A 19,985-nucleotide genomic window follows, 5' to 3' on the forward strand; every position below is an offset into this window, starting at 1 on the left:
GTGGACTTGAATAAAACCCCAAGATAATTAGCTGGACATCTGGATTACTAGTCTAGGGGCATTACAGTTAAGCTACTGCCTCTGCCCCAGCCAAAGGGCTCTGGCCCGAAACGTCGAATTTCCTGTTCCTTGGATGCTGCCTAACTTGCTGTGCTTTAACCAGCAACACATTTTCAGCTGTGATCTCCAGCATCTGCAGACCTCACTTTTTACACGTGTAAAATTAATGGACAACTTAAATAAATTGGGACATGTCTAATACATAAATTTACTTTCTACCATGACATTTGGTCCAACAAAATTTATAATTATCAAGTCACAAACAAAACGCATATATTAAACTATATAAACGTTTAAAGAAATGGAGCCCAAGTAAGGGTGAGTGTTTTAATACTAATCTCACAATAAGTTAGCAAATCAATAACATGAGACCAAAATCAGATGTGTGTCACAATAAGAGATCTGAATCACTCAATATTAATTTTATGTGAATTGTTAGCAAGTGCTGAGGTGACGCAGGAAACAAAAATAAGGTGCAAACAGATTAGTTAAATTGCATTAAGGCAAACAAACCTTTATGTACATGAATGTGTGGATTTTAATATTAATATGATTTGGTCTGTATAATCGGCACATTGATATTTAGCTTCTACTTTCATAGTCAGTTATCAATGAGCTACCTATTCCTTCATATTTAATTGGAAGTCTGACCTTACATGCACAGTGATATGTTTAATAAATAGCGCTGTACAGAAAGAAACATTCTCATTGCATAAATATTTCAAGTTGCTGCGCTGACCAAATACCCAAACGATTGTTAGATAGTAGCGATGGCAAATTTATTGCAAAACCTAACCTTTGACTTTCGAATTTCGGAACCACATTGACAGGTGTTCGAACCTAGCTGGATTGGGGAAACCACAGCCAGATCATAATGTAATAAAGGATTTCTTAGAAATATAACTTTGCTACTATTACATAAACAGGGAACATTTTTCCAGAAATTTAAATAACACAACTTGTGGATGTTAAGGAAATCTTGGAGACGAACTTTATTTGTAAAAATTGAACTGGTCTCCAGTCATTACACATTTAATTCAATGTAAAGACACCTTAGAGCTTTAATGTACATCCAAATTGAGGAGGTATAAAAAAGGTTGCAATCTTCAGGAAGTGTCCATTGTGTGTACAACTTCCTCCATAATTTCAAGTTCCATTGGAGCAACTGTTTCCATTAGGTATGCTGTTACCCCCTTCCTGTACTTATAGTTTCCTTGCCTGGTGAGACAAAAAAATGTAATACACAGTAATCACCTACAGCAAGAAAACAAGAATGTCCCTGAACGGTAACAAAATCATTGCATAATTGTTTATTTGTCATTGAAAGCTGAGAATTTTAGCGAAATCAAAGAGGACACATAGATAAAAGGTGCATCTCGTAGGTGTGACAAACATTTTTTGGGATATTCCTTCTTCAAAAAGCAAAGAAAAAGAATTAGCTGCTATCAACAAACTATTTTAAGTAAATGTACATAATTGACTTCAGTTGCTTCATAATTTGCAGTGAAGTATGTTTTCCCATGTACAGAATTTATGCTGAAAACAATATAATGGTTTTGCAGAGTCTTCAAAAAAAAAGTCTGCTCCTCTATTTCTGGCAAATGCTGACAGAAGAAACAATAGTTGCAAAAAAAAACAACCGCACTGTTAAACAGATGCTATAGATAAACTAAAATTCATTATAAAATAACCAATTCATGCAACAAGTGGGAGCGTGTTGATAAACATTTCAATTTAGTAAGCTTTGTAGAATGTCAAACCACATAATTCATTGTATTTCTGCAAATATTAAACTTGCAATTAGGATGAAATGCACTCAGACCAGGGAATTTTACTGAAGACAAAGTTAGCGTGAAAGGTGTCCGGATTCCCAAGAAACTGAGTGAGAATAGGATTATAAACCAATGCATCTTCTATTAATTTGTTTACAGCAAATCTTAAGATGTACAACTTGGACAACTGTGCAAGTTCCAGGTATGAATTCGATTATCTTTTGTGTGATCCCTATGAAACATGAACCTGATATATTTCGTATTTCAGATATATTTAAATTACAATGCAGGCTAAATGTAAAAAAAAATAAGTACCCATCTTTGGATGAGCCTGTTACAGTAGTTCAGGTGAATGTTAGATATCACAACTTCAAAGACGAGGGAGCTCTGGTGTTTTGACTCCATTTTGCCCACAAATGCCACCACCCTTGACAACAAATTGGTCATCAATCTCATTGCAGTTTCTATGACCATTCCTTAGCAAAATGGCTATTCTTGCCTCCATAATAAGAAATGCAAAAGTAATACAGTGCACAAATTAAGGAAACTATGGAAAACAGTTGATACATATTTGGATAAAAGAATGTGGAGAGGCAATTTAAATGAAATGGTGCAAATTTAAAGGGTACACAAGAACATAGAGTCTGGAGTTTCACATACATCAAACTCTGAAGGCATCAAGTCAATTTGACAAGGCTGTTGATAAAAGCATACTGTATCCTTAGCATTTATAAACACCTCATCCTGACTTGGAAATATATCCCTGTTAATTCATGGTCATTCAGTCAAAATCCTGAAATTCCCTTCCTAAGGGAATTTTCAGGTCTACCAACAGGACATGGTCTGCAGAGATTCAAGAAGCAGCTCACCACCACCTTCTCAAGGGCAACATTTCAACAAAGTGACTTTGTACTTGGGTACACATAACAATAAATCTAATTCCTAATTCTAATACCAGGGACAAGCAATAGCTGCTGGCCTGGCCAGTGACACCCACATGCTTTGAGTGAATGTACAGTCATGGAATACAAAAGCAAGGAAGTGATGGTGAACCTTTATCAATGAAATCTACCCAGTGGTGAGACTTTATTTGGAATGTCATAGCCAATATTCTGGACACATGTTTTAGGAAGGATGCAATAGCTTTGGATAGTGTGCAGAGAAGATTTACTGTAACTGAATCAAGAATGAGGGACTTTAATCATGTGAGAAGCCAAAAGAAGCTGGAGGTGTTTTCCTTAGAGGTGATGGGAAAATTTGATAGAGGTGCTCAAAATTCTGAAAGGTGTTACTCAGGTACATCCAGATAAAACAATTTCACCAGCAATTTGTGTATAGCAACCTGTTCACTTGTAAAGGAGAATTAACTGGATAGCTCATTCAAAGACTTAATGGACTGAAAGGTCTCCTTCAATGTGGTATAATTCTACACGTAGCCAGAGATCAAATGCTATAAATGCAATGTTTCTTGGTCTGAGGGGTTGATTTACTAAGAGGAAATGTGGTTAGTGGCCTAGGTAATAAGAGGCTGTCTCATTGAAGGCTTTATTCAATGACTATTCTGACAGATAAACAGGAAGGACAGACACAGCAGCACTTTGAGGTTTCAGAAAAGGATCCTGTAATTTGGATATATCTTAGAAGTGGAAGAAATTTCTGTGAAAATTGAAGTGCAGTGGATGCAAGTTCATAAGGTGTATGAATGATTAAAAGTATTTTATTGATACAAAAATATTACACAGACAAAGTGGAACAGCTTTTCCTGATTAATCACAAATACAAAATCTCAACCAAAAAATCATATGGGCTACACTGATAAATTAGAGACTGATAAATTGTGAGAATGGAGAGATCCCAGATCAAACACGTTGCTTGTACGGTGGTAGCTGATCTGAATAATAGTGTGGTTATTACAAGGAGCAACAGCCCCACACAGAAGAAGGGAAAAATTCACACTGGCTCCTCTCTTGATCATTTTTCAATGACTCCACTGAAAGCTGCATGTGAATAGACTTGAATGTGATGTTTGCCAGAGCCAAATCAAATCACTCTTGACAGCAAAACTTTCACTTAAAGTTATTATTTTTGCAAGGTCCCGAGGGCCACAATGGATTATGTCAAAATATGAATCAGGGCTTAAAGGGTGCCAGCCTCTGATTGGCTAACAGTGAGGCAGAACTTGATTATCATGCTGTGAGATAACCTGAGACACTTGCGATCAGCTCTTATCAAGTTGATGTTTAAAAACAAACATACTCATAGGTGTGGGTGTTGCTGGTTAGGCCATTTACTGACAGTCCCTAGATGACCTTGAGAAGGTGGTCGTGAGCTGTCCTTTGAACTGTTGCAGGCCATCTACTGCAGGAAACCCACAATGCTAAGAAGAAAGCTTCAGGATTTTCAGCGTGACAGTGAAAGAATGGTGATATGTTTCAAATCAAGATGAGTATGACACCGAGTGGAACATGCAGATGATGCTTCCATGTACCTGCTGCCCTTGCCCATCTAAGTGGTCCTGGGTTTGGAAGGTGTCAATCAAGTGCGCTACTTTGTTCTGGATGTTGTCAAGCATGTGGAGTGTTGTTGGAGCTACACGGATCCAGGTAAGTGGAAAGTATTCCATCACATTCCTGACAGGCTTCCAGCGAATCAGGAGGTGAGTTAATCACTGTAGTATTCATGGTTTGTATTAGCTCGCAACCTTATAAGTCATACCCATTGGTAGGGGCAGTGAGTCAATTGCCACTGAACATGTCCACTCCCAGATTTAGGTTAAAGGAGTCATAGTTGAAGTTTTAAGTTAAAGATTAACATCTTTCTCCTCCCATGTTTTAAAACTATGATTCTGAGGGCATATGGAAATTTTGCTGTATTCCAAATAAGAGCCCATTATTCAGGTTTTAAGACTGAATTCCAAAATGTTACTAAACATTGAAAGGGTAGGCTGGGGGTGTGGGGATTAGAGGGGGTCCGAGGGCATCACATAAGAGTCTGATTCTTTCTTACACTATCTCCACAAAAGCAGGGCTATGATATAAAACATTTGTTCAATTTACTCTGCTACAATACAGTATAACTAGTATTCCTGCATCCATCCTGACTGCGAAAAGCTCACTCAGTGCAGGCTAGGGATTATATCTGAAAGCATGTTCTGACAAAAGGTCATCGACCTAAACTTTCTGTAGATGATGCCTGGCCTGCTGAGTATTCTACATTTGTTTAAAATCTGAAACCTTCTTGGACGATAAATCACAGCTCTCTTAGTTATCGCTGAGGCTCTCTATCTCCATTTCTTATTGCTACTGTAGAGCAACAACTATAATTTTACAATTAGGTGGTTAATCTGGAAAAAAAATGCACCTGAAATAATGTACTGTATTACACTTGTGAATTAGTTATATGTTCCATGATCTCTTCTGAATGGCCACAATTACAAACTGGATGAGTATTTGCAATTTTCCATTTGGGTTGTAACTGTCAAACTCACCATCTCTCAGGTTGAATATCTTGGTTAAAATGTCTTGCTTTCCTTTTCCCACTCAAATTAGACATGAATGGAGTTTTATAAGAAAGTAATATTTATGTTTACCAATAAAGGCTCTGAACATGAGACGCTTTACAAATAGTGCCTGTACTTTAATTAAATTTTGCCCAAGTTTACAAAATTAACCACAGGCAGAGCTCAATGTAGCCAACGTAAGGATATTTCATCCTCTTTTGTAAGATTTCTTCGCTTAAGCTTCTGACAAAGTCACATTTGGACTATTTATGCTTAGAAATGGTGTAGCCAGTCTTCTATGAAAGCTTCTCACTATGTTCCCCGCTCCCTCTGCAGCTCCATCCCCATCCCCCAGAAAATAAAACGCTTGGAGATCAATCTGGAACTCACTATACAAAGAATACTTGTCACTAGGTTTGCATTATCACTTTACAATTTGAATTTCTAATAAGTTAACAATGCAAAGAAAACCAAAACCTGCTTACCGTACACCCTTTTTATTGGCAATATCAAAAGGTCTTAGGTAGTCCATCTTATTCTTCGTTATCACGCACAAATCAATGTTACTTCCTGATCCCAGATCACTGAAAATACCTGCAGCAATGGCATCCCGTACAAGTTGCTTAGCCTCTTCTTCCTAATGGGCAAGGTTTGCAGAAATATTTTGTCAGCTGGAGTTAAGATAGAAAGTTCAACTACTTTTGGAAATAATTAAACATGAAAGTATCTACGCAAGTGTGTTGGATTATAATTCTGAAGACAAACTTTTTTTTATTTTCAAAGAATGATTTGCTGATGATATTTATTTGCAGTTCTCATTGAAGGACAACTTGAAGCACTGTGTCAATATTAACTGGATGTTTCCAGCAAGCTATTCTCTCCATTTCAGGTCTCCTTCTCTGCTGTCAAATTCTCTGGACTATTTCATTTTCCCCGTACAACACTCAGCATTATACATCACAACGAAAAAGCAAGAGCTCCCTCTGTTGACAGAACAATGGAAACAAGTTTACTTACACAAGCTTTCTAATTGCAACTGGTTTTGTTTGCATTTGAAGCAAACTACAGGAATTTTGCCGACTATTTTTCACCATATCTGGGACTGCACGCATGTGCTAAGGAAGGTGTATCATAAAAAAGCTTTTTTGCTGAAACGAAGTGAAAGCACTAATTGTAGATTTAACACTATCAGCAGTATAACATGCTAAGTGTTTTGCAAATGGCATGTCTGGAAGTCAAAGGACGAAATCATAAGAAAAAAATTAAATTTAGTTAATTAACTGCTTGCTCCTAGATGATGCTTTGTAATATAGTTTGTAGTGCTGCACAACCTTAGTCTGCCATCGAAAACTAAAAGAATAAAAACAGTCACCAGTTATACTTCATGGGTTTTAGCCACTGTGATCCTGAAGAAAGGTTTCATACACACTACCTTCACCAGTTAATAAGGCTAGGTGTCACACATGAATTCATGGCATATAATACAGAAAGACCACTTAAAAGGCAATGCAAGCTACAATGTGCTCTCAATGCTCAAGTGAATCTGAAGAGAATTCTAAACTCTCTCAACAACAATCAAGCCTATTCCCTATGCATCGCATACATTCTCTTGTGACTTGCACAGTACAAATGGTAGTTATTAAAAACATTCATATTCCAATGCTTATTTGTTCAAGGGCACATCCATTAAATTATTAAACTTCCTGATTTTGCAGATTTGTTTGCTTTTCCCTTTTATCACAGATCTTTTTCAAGCCAACTAAAATTTGGCTTAGATTTGGCTTGAATTGGCTAAAATTTGGCTTAGGAATCCTGATGAAGGGCTTATGCTCGAAATGTCGATTCTCCTGCTCCTCGGATGCTGCCCAATCTGCTGTGCTTTTCCAGTACCTCATTCTTGACTCTGATCTCCACCATCTGCAGTCCTCATTTTCTCCTGGGACCACACCTGGAATTGTGTGCAGTTTTGGTCTCCTTATCAGAGGAAGGATTTTCTTGCTACACAGAGAGACTACAGCAAAGACTTACCAGACTGATTCCTAGGATGGCAGGACTAACATATGAAGAGAAACTGCATCGGTTGGGAATATATATGCTGGGGTTCAGAAGAGTAAGGGGGGAAAAACCTTATAAAGTTCTGACAGGGTAGATGCAGGGAGGACATTTCCCATGACAGGGTAAACCATTTCGGACAGAGAGGAAACATTTCTTCAAGTGGCAAACTTGTAGAGTTTGCTACCACAGAAAGCAGTCGAGGCAAGAACTTGTAATGATTTCTAGGAGGTGGTCAAAGCAGCATTGGAGCTAAATGGATCAAAGGATATAGGGAAAAGCAGGAAGATTCTATAACCAGCATTTAGCAGTGAACGTATGGAAGAAATCAAAACGATGCAAGATACCCATGAACCTAAGCTGTACTGAGTGATTACAGAATTTTGGATTGCCTTCTTCAGCAAATGATTTCACAATGACAATGCAAGAAAATCGATCATTCCAAAATTAGGAAATAAAAGCAAGAAAAGGAATTTGTTCCTCAGTTGAGCATTAACCCACATCAGATCAAAATTAAATGGCGACTTACTTTCACCTCTAAATCAACACTAGTTCACACCATTAACACTACTGAAATTCTCACATTGGCTTTAACATTGCAAAGTTTAATTCTTTCAACATTCCCCTTACCAGCCTTCCAGTTCCACTTCACCTGCAGAACTTTATAAGGTGCAATTTTTTTTTAAGAAAGATGGGACATGACAACTGTTGCCTAAATCTAATTGCTTGAGAAGGTGGTGGCTTGCTCTCACCTTGACTTGTTGTACTCCACGTGGTGTACAGGAAAGGAATTTCAAGATTTTGACCCAGTGACAGTGAAAAAACAGCAATATAGTTCCAAGTCAAAATGATGTGCAGTTGAGAGGGATGCTTGCAAGTCACGATACTTCAATGAGTTCCAGTCCTTGTTCTCTGGTAGTACAGATTGCTCTTCAGATTATGTTGACAAAGCAGCCTTGATAAATTATTGCAAGGCATCTTGTGAATGATTCACACTGTTACCACTGTGCATTAGCTGTGAAGGGAATGAATGTTTAAGGTACTGGCAAATGGCTATTTTGTCTTGAATTGTATTGGGCTTCTTGAATTTTGTTGAAGTTGCATTCACACAGGGAAGAGGAAATTATTCCAGCCCAACATGTTAAAAGTTAAAATTCTAGTAAATGATAACCTTCCAGATACTGTTGAATTTTCAGTGATAGGAACACCATTGAATGCTAAAATGAATTGGTTAAATTGTCTATTGCTGGACATGATCGCTGACATTTGCTTGGCATAAATCCCACTTACCACATAACAGCCCAGACCGAAATGTTGCCCAGGTCTTTTTGCACACTGGTACAAATAGTTTCTGAGGAAATGCAAATGGTACTAAATTCTGCAATTATTAGCAAGCAGCTCACTTTGGAAGAAAGGATATTGATGAAATGACTTAAGATGGTCTGATATGGGATACCAACCTGAGCACTTGATTTCAAAACAGTCATCTTCAAATCTCTCCATGGTTTCACTTCATCCAAGAACAAATCTTCCTTTCACAACTCTCTCAGACAGCCTACTCTGATCTTGAAATTTTAGATCACTGCATATTTTCTCTCTCAATTGATTCAAGTTAGATTATAGTTCTCTTGCTTCTACATGACAGTTGTCAACACAGCATTAGCAATTAACACCTATTTCATTCTCAGTCCAGGAATAAATAGGAACAATTCAAGCTTTCAACCACTAAATGTTGTATCATATAAATTTATATTAAGTGCATTTTCGGCTTGCGTAAGATACACAATGGTTGTGCACTATTTTTTAACTAAGTAATTGTTTATTTTCTACACCTATACGACAGACGCAGACACACAGTTTAGTGGTTCCTCAGATTCATCAGTCATTCAAAATTATGGATTTTCATGCAGCAATTTTACTCTAACAAACATGGAAGCTTGGAAAACACAAAATTTAGTTCCATAAGGATTTTAAAATTCTGCAAATTCCAGAGCTGCACTGAGCAAAGTTATGAAATATAAAATAGATGTCCTATGACATTGCTATTGCTTATACAGAGCGGATGCTGCCAGTTTGTATCCTATTGTCTCGCAGATGTCTCTCAAGCCCTTCATTTATCCATTAGGGCAGCAAAAGGCAATAAAGGTTCGGGACCTGAGGGTTGGAGGCTAAGGTTGAATCTGTTATTGCTACCTGTAGTGCACTATGTGCCTTCTCACAATAAATTTTTGAGAATCAAGGAGATTTTACCAGAACTATGGATTGTGTTTGTTCATCTCATCACTGGTCAAATTAAAGTTTACCAGCTTCCTGGATGTGTTGTTCAGTGATCCCTTTGTGATTGTAATCATTTTTTCTAACTGATCTCTTCATTAACTACTGTTGTTACCCACTATCTAAAGTCAGAGCTAGGATTTTTGAAGACACTATTTCCCTTCAGAATGATTACATTTTAAAAAAATAGAGTTTCAAATATTGACTTAAGTACACATTATAATAGGGAGCGGAGATATCATCACTGCAACTGAAAGGGTGTTAGCATTTTTTGCCACAATCTTGATGGAGTATGTGCTATTTTACATTTAGTTGGACCAACGAACAATGTTACAGGCTTACTAAAACCATAAAATTTTTCACCAGGTGCAGAAAGCGGGACAAATAATGGCATAAATGTTGCATGGGCAGCTATGATCCAAGCACAAACTATTTTAGATGGCCATTTGCTTTCCTAATTCAAATCACTTGTGAAACAAATTCTCCACATCACTATAGTTACAGGCTGAACATTCAGTTCACTGGATCTAAATAGGAATATTTAGCTGCAAGGTCTTAAGATTCTTTCCAAAATATCAACCGATGAAGTTCAATTTTCAAAACAAAAGATAGCAAACTTATTAATCTTTCAGAACAGGGATCAGGAATACTTTAACAATTTTCATGATCAACTGTAAATATTCAGAAATATTTGTGTTCTTTTATTTTTAAAAAGCTATTAAAATCACTAACTTAATACAGTGAAAACACGCAACTTGTTTACAATAACTTACTCTTGGCATTCTAGCCCCTGGAGCTTAAGTGTTTACCTTAAAGGAGCCTGCACAGAGTAATGCTGTACAACACAAGTCATCTGTGACAAGCTGCCTTTACAGCACTATCTGTTCACCTCCATCAGACCATCACAGAATGTGTCCCAGGGCTCTTATGTGCAGCTCGATTTACTGCCAGATGACAAATGAGCAGCACTTGCAGAAAGTGTGAAAAGGTCTGCACCAGACATGTAACGGTCACCTCAGCTGTATCACAATCCATGGCAAGCTTAAGCAATACCAAAAGTCATTAAATTGACCACTAATGGCCACTTTCACAAGGTACCAGAGGAATGAACACCGCATGAAATAAATAAAAGTCTCAGTATGTACTGCTAATCAACAACTGTGTTTGTTAAAATATTTATAACATTACCAATCTGCTGCATTTAATACGAAGAGGCACTCTAAGCATTGTCATTTTAAGAGCGTGATTTATACTTTATGCGGTACTGAACTTCATGTAGGCTTGGTTACTGGTCACAAAACCTGAGATTATACAAATTAGTTTCTGACAGTACTATACTGATTCAGAGCTTTCATTGAAGAATTGAACACCAACAGGAATTTGATCAAGGGAACAGTCTAGACCTTTGAAAAAAAATTTGGAATTCCAAGCTTGGAAGCAATGAACTTGCATATAAACCTTGATTTTAAGCAATTATGAGCAAGCAATGAAATTGACCACAACTTTTTAAAAGATAGCACCTTCATATGAAAATGATTTTGAAACTTGGAAACATCTTTGTTGAAAAAATGTGAAACATTACTGTCCTACTTCAAATTGATTCACCATTACAGATTTTTAAAAATTGTTTTACAAGATAAACATTCTTCACAAACTCTACCCTTTGTATTAAAAATGTTTTCATTTAAAATAGAGCTGAAGACTTAAAAATAAAGCAATTAATGAAAATTAAATTAAAACAAAAAATTCACATTTCATGGTTTCATTTGTCTTAAAAAGTGCTGTGAATTGTAGTCAATTATGCAACATAGGAAATAATTTAAGATCCAAAAACAACTAAATTACAATGACCAGATAATCGATTTTCCAACACAACTGAGAGAGAAATATTGGCCAGGACATCAGGAATGATTTCCCTGTTCTTCTTTGAAATAATGCTATGGGATCTTTACATCTAGAGAGAATATATGGGCCTCAATTTAGTGTCTCAACTGAAAGAGGCACCTAAGACAATGCAACATTCCCTCAATATTGCGTGCGAGAGTCAGCTATGATTTGTGCTAAAGAAATTGGAATACATCTTTTAACATGAATTTTGTACTCAATCATTTAATCTACAAAATAATTGGACAACATTCCTGTTAATTGTTTCTCAATTAGAGGCTAATTATATTCAGATGGTTGACATTAATTGGAGACATATCTGTAAACATAGAAAATAGGAGCAAAACTAAGCCATTCAGCCTTTAGACTGTGCTCCCGTCATTCGGTATGACCATGGCTGTTCATTCAACTCACTACCCTGTTCCCACTTTCTCCTCATATAACATTTGATCCCCTTAACCTGAAGAACTACATTTAACTCCTTCTTGAAAACATTCAATGCTTACATCTCAACCAATGTTTGTGGCAGAGAATTTGACAGGCTCAACACTCTCTGGATGAAGGAATTTCTCATCTTTGTAGGAACAAGCTGAACTTTCGGTCAGTGGATCTACATCTATTCAGACTAAGTTCTAGCTCCATTCTTCACCAAAAAGCCACATGAATTTTAACAATTTTCCCAATATCAAAATTAAATCTAACTAATAGTTATTGGCATCTTCGACTTTGGTAAAATGCCAAAAGATATAGTAATTAAAATTTAATTGCAGCAGACCCAGCAAAGTCTTATTCCGTGGCGCTCAAAAGGACTGTAAGTTATTCTAGCCAATATATTTTTGTTCATTTTCTCTCTGCTGCTATTGCATTTGCTCTATTCTTAGATTGAACACCAAGAAAAATAGAACAAGAAAAACTGCAGATGCTGGTAATCTGAAACATGAACAGGAAATGCTGGAAAAAAACTCTAAATCAGGAAGCATCTTTAAGGAAGAAGATTTCCTTTTCAGACATATTGCTTCATCAGCACGGCAAGAACCAGTTCTGACGATGGGTAGTGCCTAAAATGTCATCATTTCTTTCCTTTACTAACACTGTCCAACTTGCTGAATGTTTCCTACATTTGCAGAAGTGGTATTGATTTCAAATAATTTAAAAACTTCAGGTTAAACGCAGGCCATCCTTAATTGCTTATGCAACTACTTAATGATGTTATTTTTCACAACACTGTATAGTGATAATTTATATTTTATGCACATTAAAAGGCAAGTAAATACACAGTTCAAGTGATCCAAATCACTATACAATATAATTTTACTGCTAAGCTTTGATTATGTGGTGCATTGTTAACGTATAGCTCTTGCCATTGTGTTTAATGAGAAGCATGCAAAATAATCTGGGCTCATCATTATGGTCTATGATCAGCAATCCTTCACCAAATTTTATTTTTGATGAGTTACTTGGAATTTTAGCTCATTGCAAAACATGATTTTAATACTTATATGCAATATAAACTGTTCAAACAGTTTCTAATATTTCTATTTTGAAATTGTTTTGTAGCATCTATGAATATTCTGTCATACCTGTTACAGAATTTGGGATGATTGTTTTTTGCAATTTTTTCAAATGACATTTATAGTTTATCAGTATATCTTATAGAAAAGCAAAATCAATAAACAATGCAGTGGATTTTTAAAATATAAAGACAATACTTCCTGCATTTCTTTCTAAAGCCTTAACTGAAAGTTTTGAGAAAAAAAGCCAAACACTAAAATTAACAATGGAAATAATTGTCTAATAAGTATGATTATGAATTCAAAATGCCTTTTGCCCACTGATCTAATTGTTCTTATATTAACTATCGTTACTTTTAATGCAAATTTAACATCTGCTGCCCCTAGAGCCTTTGGTTGCTTTCAAGATAGGTTTTGATTAGTAAGTCAACTTTAAATTAATTCATTAGCAGGATATCTTTAAAAAACACTGATTTGGTTACAACCATTGCTGATAAAAATTTAATAGATCAATTCACAGTCACCATTAATATCTAATTCAAATATAAATAAAGCAGTTAGATTATGCCAAATGAATTGTTTCAGTGTCTAGATAAATTCTTTACACATAAAACATATTTGAACAAAGCTACTGAAAATAAACTAAAATATATATAATGCATTCTGTAAACCTGCTCCATGTTGCATAATTCAATAAAATACATTTTTTAAAAAAAAGTACTCCTATGGGAAAAGAAAATTAATATATTCATAAGTCTTTTTATGAAATGGGCAATTTTATTTCCTCCAGGTTATAGAGTAATTGTCCGAACAGTCAAGATAGAGACTAAATCTACTGAAATAATGACACGACAGTCCAAGAGCCTCAAGACTTTTTTTTTAAAAACTGCTTTGTCAGAGTATTCACGACACTAATAGTCTTGCTTTATCTCCATTGCCTGCTGTCTTGATCTGGTAAGCAAACCTCACAGCAAGCGGTCACCTTCCTATGGAGTCATTAAAACTCAAAATGTCAGCTGGTGGTAGTAGCCTGTGGACTTCCACACCTGAGCCCTGTGGCAGGCACACACAGGCTGTTTGGATCACTGTCAGTAACAAACACTGAATTCATATGCAGCCTGTCATTACACTCCTATTTTCCATCTGACAGATGTGATCTAAATGAGATTGATTAAAGTATGTAATTCAGCGGATAAAAAAAAGTTTTCAGAGTTAATTTCTGCCATGCTAACAGCAAAATTGCTTTTCATATGCCTTCCCTCAAGAATTTGAAAGAATATGTATGAAGGCCACTTCAGCCAACTTTCCATTGCAACGGAACTGCCACTGCGCATCCATAACAGTTAATAAAAGCTAGAAATGTGGCCTTGGGACAGTCTTGTACATGGTGACTATGTATCACTACTATTGCTAATGTTGCATTTTCTGCCACAGTTTAGTGATAGGATAACAAAGATTGAAACAACCTCTGGTGCCACTGAGCTCTGAAATTTGCGCTATTATTGTGGTAAATAGGAGCCGAACGATGTGATGTCTTCAACTAAATCCCATTTGCTACTATAAATAAGGTATCAAATGCAATACAATTCAATATAATTGGCCCATGACAGCCAGTGCTCATTTTATTTTTCTGTGGTCTTGAGGAATTTCTGCTGTCTCCAAGCATTTTGTTTTCCAAAGCACAAATGTTATTTCTAGGGCATAAAGTAAATTATAACTACTGGGACGTGCTACAGTAAAAGAGTACACACAAATATAATCTTTAAAGAAACCATTTATAACTCAACTAAAGGTATTAGGAGTGCCTCCACTGCTGGCGTTTATGCTCAAAAATTGCAACATTCAGTTTGTAAACGATGCTGTAACTGACAAACGTACAATTTATACAAGCCTACCTGTAGAATATTACTTTAGAAGTTGAGAACAATAAAAACATACATTCCCTTTTACTGTCATCCATACAATAACTGAATGTAGATATTGTCCAGGCTTTGATACTTCTTTCGGAGATCAGAATAACTTATAAGTTGAAATTTTCTGTACAAGATAATGAAGAATAGCTAATTCTATTAATTCTGAGGATCAATCCTGATGGGGGAGCACTATGTCGATTCATAAGATGCTGGCTACTTTCAACAGTGTTACGTAAATTCAATTTCTAGCTGAGCAACAGATCTACTTTTTATTCTTAATTATACTTCTAACTCTAGAATTAATCCCTTGATTAAATTCAGGGGTTTAAACAATGTGAGCGGATATTTAAAAAGCCTCTTTGCAGTTTTGTCTTGTATTAAATAAATTTCAGCACCTGGTTAGTTTCCTATGCACAACTTATCACAATGTAGTTACTGACAGCTGAGTGCTTGGTCATTGTAGGCATTTAGTTTTTGAGACTTGGAGTTAACACTATAGTTCCATTCAAGTGATTGTCAAGAGTTTGAATGAGAAATTTCAACTATTTTCCAGTAAACTCAAAAGCATAACACTAAAGGCATTGTGAAGTCTGTTACTGACATTCTCATGGAGACCATAATAGCAAATGCATGAGAAGATCAAAGTTGTGAAAACATGAACATACAAATTCATGCATTGCTGTACCTGAAATATATATAGTTATTAAACTGTGGTCAATTATTTAATGTTTGCATCCAAGCCTGAATCGGTTCATTTCGCAGTTAAACCCGTGCTTCTAACCAGGTCACTAGATTGCAGCCCAAAACAGGCAGCCTGCTTGACTTTCAGTTTTCTCCCTTTCACTCCCACAAGAAAATTTTAAGAACACTGCACCTCTCTCCAATCAACTGAAACTCAAAGCCATGCCATTGATGTCATCACTGTGCAGTTACACCAGACAGGTACAGGAATTTGGTGTCACTAATATGATTGTTGCGCACCTACTGGTGCTATTCTTCCTTGCCACCTCACTGTTTTCTACTTCCTTCACTGCTCTTGCTTACAGCCTACTCACTGCTTTTCTCAGGGGTGGGGCAATGTGTGAATGAGCAAAGAGTCTTTGTGAAAACCCCTCTGAATCAATGGTTTTGGAATTGATTTCGGGACATTATACTACTACACTAAACAAGCTTAAGTGTAACTTAGTGTAACATGAAATTGCCTATGTTTGACAGTCTCTTGCATCTAAATGCTAAAACGTACTGATAACTGATTATGTTGTGAAAGCCATCACAACTCCTGGTGGAAATATTCCAGGTATTATGATAGTGTGGCAGTTGGGGTGACAAACGCAGCCTTTTAAAACACAAATTGAGCAGCCATTTACACAGACCAGATTCAGATCTCTCAATATCTACTGGAGCCGGATTCATAGGAAACATGCATTTTATTTGTGAGAAATAGCTGCCTCTGTTTTAATCACTTATGTTCAATTCATGATAAATAAGACCATTCTAGCCTCCCAAAGTTAGAACTCTCTGATTCCGAAGCATTTTAAACTGAGATGGCTCAGCATTTACTTGAAGGGCAGGAATCCGAGAAGTAGAGAAGGTGACAGGGAAGAATGCTGAAGTTATTCCATTTCACGGCAACAGCTGTCAAAGTGAAAACATTAAATGAAACGAGAGAAAGGATTTTTAAAAAGTCAGAAACTAAGAGGTAAATTTTTAAAAATTATATAAATATTGGTGTACACAATTGAAAATCTAAAATGAAGTGCAGAAATATATGTTTTACTTTCTTTGTTCATTAAGCTCAGTTGTAGACACAGTAAAAATAAAAAGGTAGGCGATGGAGGCACTAGTCAGTTTAATGGAGGATAATATAGTAAGCATTTCATTCCTACCCCTATTTGTGTGTTCTCATATTCAATTAATTTTACTACCAGTAGAAAATACTGTAACTCTATCCAAATACAACAGCAATATGCACATTTTACCTTGTAAAAGCACTGCATTATAAGTTCTGTACGAGTTGAAGTGCTTTCATTGTTTAAGCTAGATCCATAGCTGCCCAAATGACAAATTAATATCGTTCTATAGTAGTTGTTTGGTGCTTGGCATCACAGTTCTGAAGCCTATGGGCCCATCAGGGCTGAAACTGCTCAGATCTTCAGCAATCCATAAGTGTCCCTCTGGAGGCCAGTACTTGCATCAGTATAAAATATGATACCATAAATCAGGCTGTAGAAGTGGCACTTGTGCACATCACCATCCATCTCACCACTCATCTCTGAAGGGTCTTGGGTAGAGCTTATCTCTCAGCATTGCAGCAAGGGACCAGACAATCAAGCTACTGGCATTGACAAAACATTTGCTGCTTACATCTGAAGACTACAACTCAGAGGCTGAGAAGAAAACAGCCCCTGCTGGTATGATCTTGCCTCGGGCACTGGCAGAACTGGCAGTGGCACATCTTCAAAAGGCAGTGAGCCCATGTGCATGCAACCCACACAAACAGAGTAAGCCTCCAGCTTCTATTCTTTAAGCTGGAGTATCTTCAAAGCCTAGAAATGTGACTGTAGGGCTCAACAGCTGCCATCACAAATCTGATATGGCTCCAGTTTTGAGTACTGCTCAAGATTCATGCAAAAGAATATTTCAAGTTGCCATTATTGCCTGTCATAGATTTATAAATATTGCTCAGCGTCTGCCATGGTAAGCTTCTCATGGGACTTTACTACATGACAACCTCAGAGAAGAACTAGCCTATTTGTTCATATCAAAGAGGCCCACTTCAATTCTGTCTACATTTTATTTTAACATTATTTAACAAAGAATTATATTTACTGCAGCAAGTATTTTTTTTTATTTCCAACGGATTTCAATTGTCGAAATAATTTCACTGGTTTCATTGCTTTCCAAATGCTTGTAAACAAATCCAAATCAAGGACTGCAGGACATTTACATTTGAATTGCAGCCCTGTGAAATTCTGTACCATGCAAACCCTTTAGGTACTCTGGTCCTGCAAAGGCACTTGACAGTTTGTACAAAGAAGAACTCGCATATGGCACGTAAGATAAAATACTGAAAAGGACAATACTTTTTTTTCTTGTGTTCTTCTCCCATTTAAACCTCCACAACCATAAGACATAAAAATACTCCACTCAAACCTCAATACGCTGTTTTTCAAGTTCTCTTGCTCTTTTTTATTTAAGATTGCCGATCTCTCAAATAAGACAAGTAAAGTGATAATTTTATCAATTCCTACCAAAGACTGGTTGCTCATGGAACAGGTTTTTTTTTCTGTTCAACAAAATAAAAGAGAACTTCTAATAACCATTAAATTATTTGTGGCTGATTAGGAGAAACAAATAAAGGACTCCCCAGTGTCTCAGAAAATTTGTCCACTGTCCAGGTAAAACTGAGATGTTCTAATAGGGACATTATAATTGACCACAATGCTCCAGACAGAAGCAGAATAAGGAAGGAAATCAGTCCAGCATTTCAAATGATGAGATGTGTTCATAGATATGTAGTTGAGCTGTATCCCCAAGTTCAAATTGCAAGCTAGCATTCACTGAGTGTTCACATTAAGGGGGAAATAATTGAAATGGAAAAAGTGTAAATTAAAGAACATGTATGGATACAAAAACTTATTTCAATGTTTCATAGATATATACCAAGAGCTGAGGCAAATCGATTCAAATTAGAAAGCAGAAAGATAGGACCTGGGAGAACAGTCATTTCACCATTGAGAAATGCTCAAATCCTTGTGCGTCACCAGAGGTTAATAATGTAGTTCACACTAAAAAAAAACTTGAAAGGAACAGGCTACTCAACTGACGAAATAATATTAAAATCATAAGACTTTGCATTTCAATGCTCTAACGAGAGGGATCTGGGGGGAGAAAAAGAGATAGAAAAAACAAAAGAGCGCGAGAAGTGTATAAAACCACCAGTCAAAATTTCATAAGAATGGAGAACCAGCCCTTTCACTTATTTACCCAGTTGGTAACTACGCAAGTACAGACATTTTTGCACCCTGATCCTGACTGCTTTTATTATAAGGGTAGGTAGTACTTCAAACAAATAAATGGGCACTATTTTTAAAAACTACTTAATAACAAAACTTCTCAGTATGGGACGAGTTAAACAACTGGGAAGTGATATTGTCGTGGTATGTCACTGAGTAGTAAACAGAACACCATGGTTAATGCTCTGGAAACATGGGTTCAAATCCCAACACAGCCCCGTGGAATTTCAATTCAATTAACATAAATCTGAAGCATAAAACTAGCCTCAATCATCGTGATTGTTTTTTAAAACAGTCTGGTTCACTAATCATGGAATCCCCACAGCTTTGTTCTTTATGGAAGGAAATCAGCCATCCTTACCTGATCTGGCCTGAGGCAATATTTCTCAACTACAAATGCCATACTTGGCTTTGGCTTGCTATTGGTCCGCATAGTGCAAAAGTAATCACTAACTCAGCAGGCCTCGGTCTCCAACATGCACCCATCTACTGTATGGTGCTGTATTTGCAGTTCTTGTTCACGAATGTCATTCAGGGAAGAAAATTTGAAGTCCTCACCTGTTTTGGTTTACATGTGATTCCATACTCTCAGCAACACAGTTAATTCTCAACTGCCACTCTAGCAAGTCACTTTGTTGTATTAGACAAAGGTTTTTGCGAAGATTTGTAGTTCGGGTTGTGGATATGGTTGTTGGTTTGCTTGCCAAGCTGATGGGTTGTCATGCAGACATTTCGTCACTCTGCTAGGTAACACCTTCAGTGCGACTTCTGTGAAGCTAGTGTTCTGCTCTGCTTGAGATTTGAGAGATCTGGTCTGTTGAGATGGATGCAGTCATTTCCAGTTTTTGTATATACGGTCTATTTCTAAATGCTTGTTGTTGGCATTCTGGGTTGAAAGCTAACCTTTGGTTAGCTTGTCCAAGGATGATTCCGTTGTCTCAGTCAAATTGATGGTCGTCCTTGTCTCAGTGTATTGAGATGAACAAGTTTACTGTTTTTATTTC

General features: G+C 36.6%; 1 protein-coding gene across 1 annotated transcript in view; it reads right to left on the reverse strand.

Moving 5' to 3' along the window:
• Positions 1-1,019: 1,019 nt before the first annotated feature.
• psmb7 (proteasome 20S subunit beta 7) overlaps positions 1,020-19,985 on the reverse strand; it is a 64,159-nt gene continuing 45,193 nt past the window's right edge. Inside the window, exons 7-8 of the mRNA XM_060841072.1 lie at positions 5,817-5,968; positions 1,020-1,278 (exon numbers count right to left, since the gene is read on the reverse strand). Coding sequence (XP_060697055.1) covers positions 1,167-1,278; positions 5,817-5,968 — 264 coding nt within the window. The 3' untranslated portion in view covers positions 1,020-1,166. The remainder of the gene's footprint in view (positions 1,279-5,816; positions 5,969-19,985) is intronic.

Source organism: Hemiscyllium ocellatum, chromosome 21, assembly GCF_020745735.1.
Source record: "Hemiscyllium ocellatum isolate sHemOce1 chromosome 21, sHemOce1.pat.X.cur, whole genome shotgun sequence".
In the NCBI taxonomy this organism is placed as follows: Eukaryota; Metazoa; Chordata; class Chondrichthyes; order Orectolobiformes; family Hemiscylliidae; genus Hemiscyllium; species Hemiscyllium ocellatum.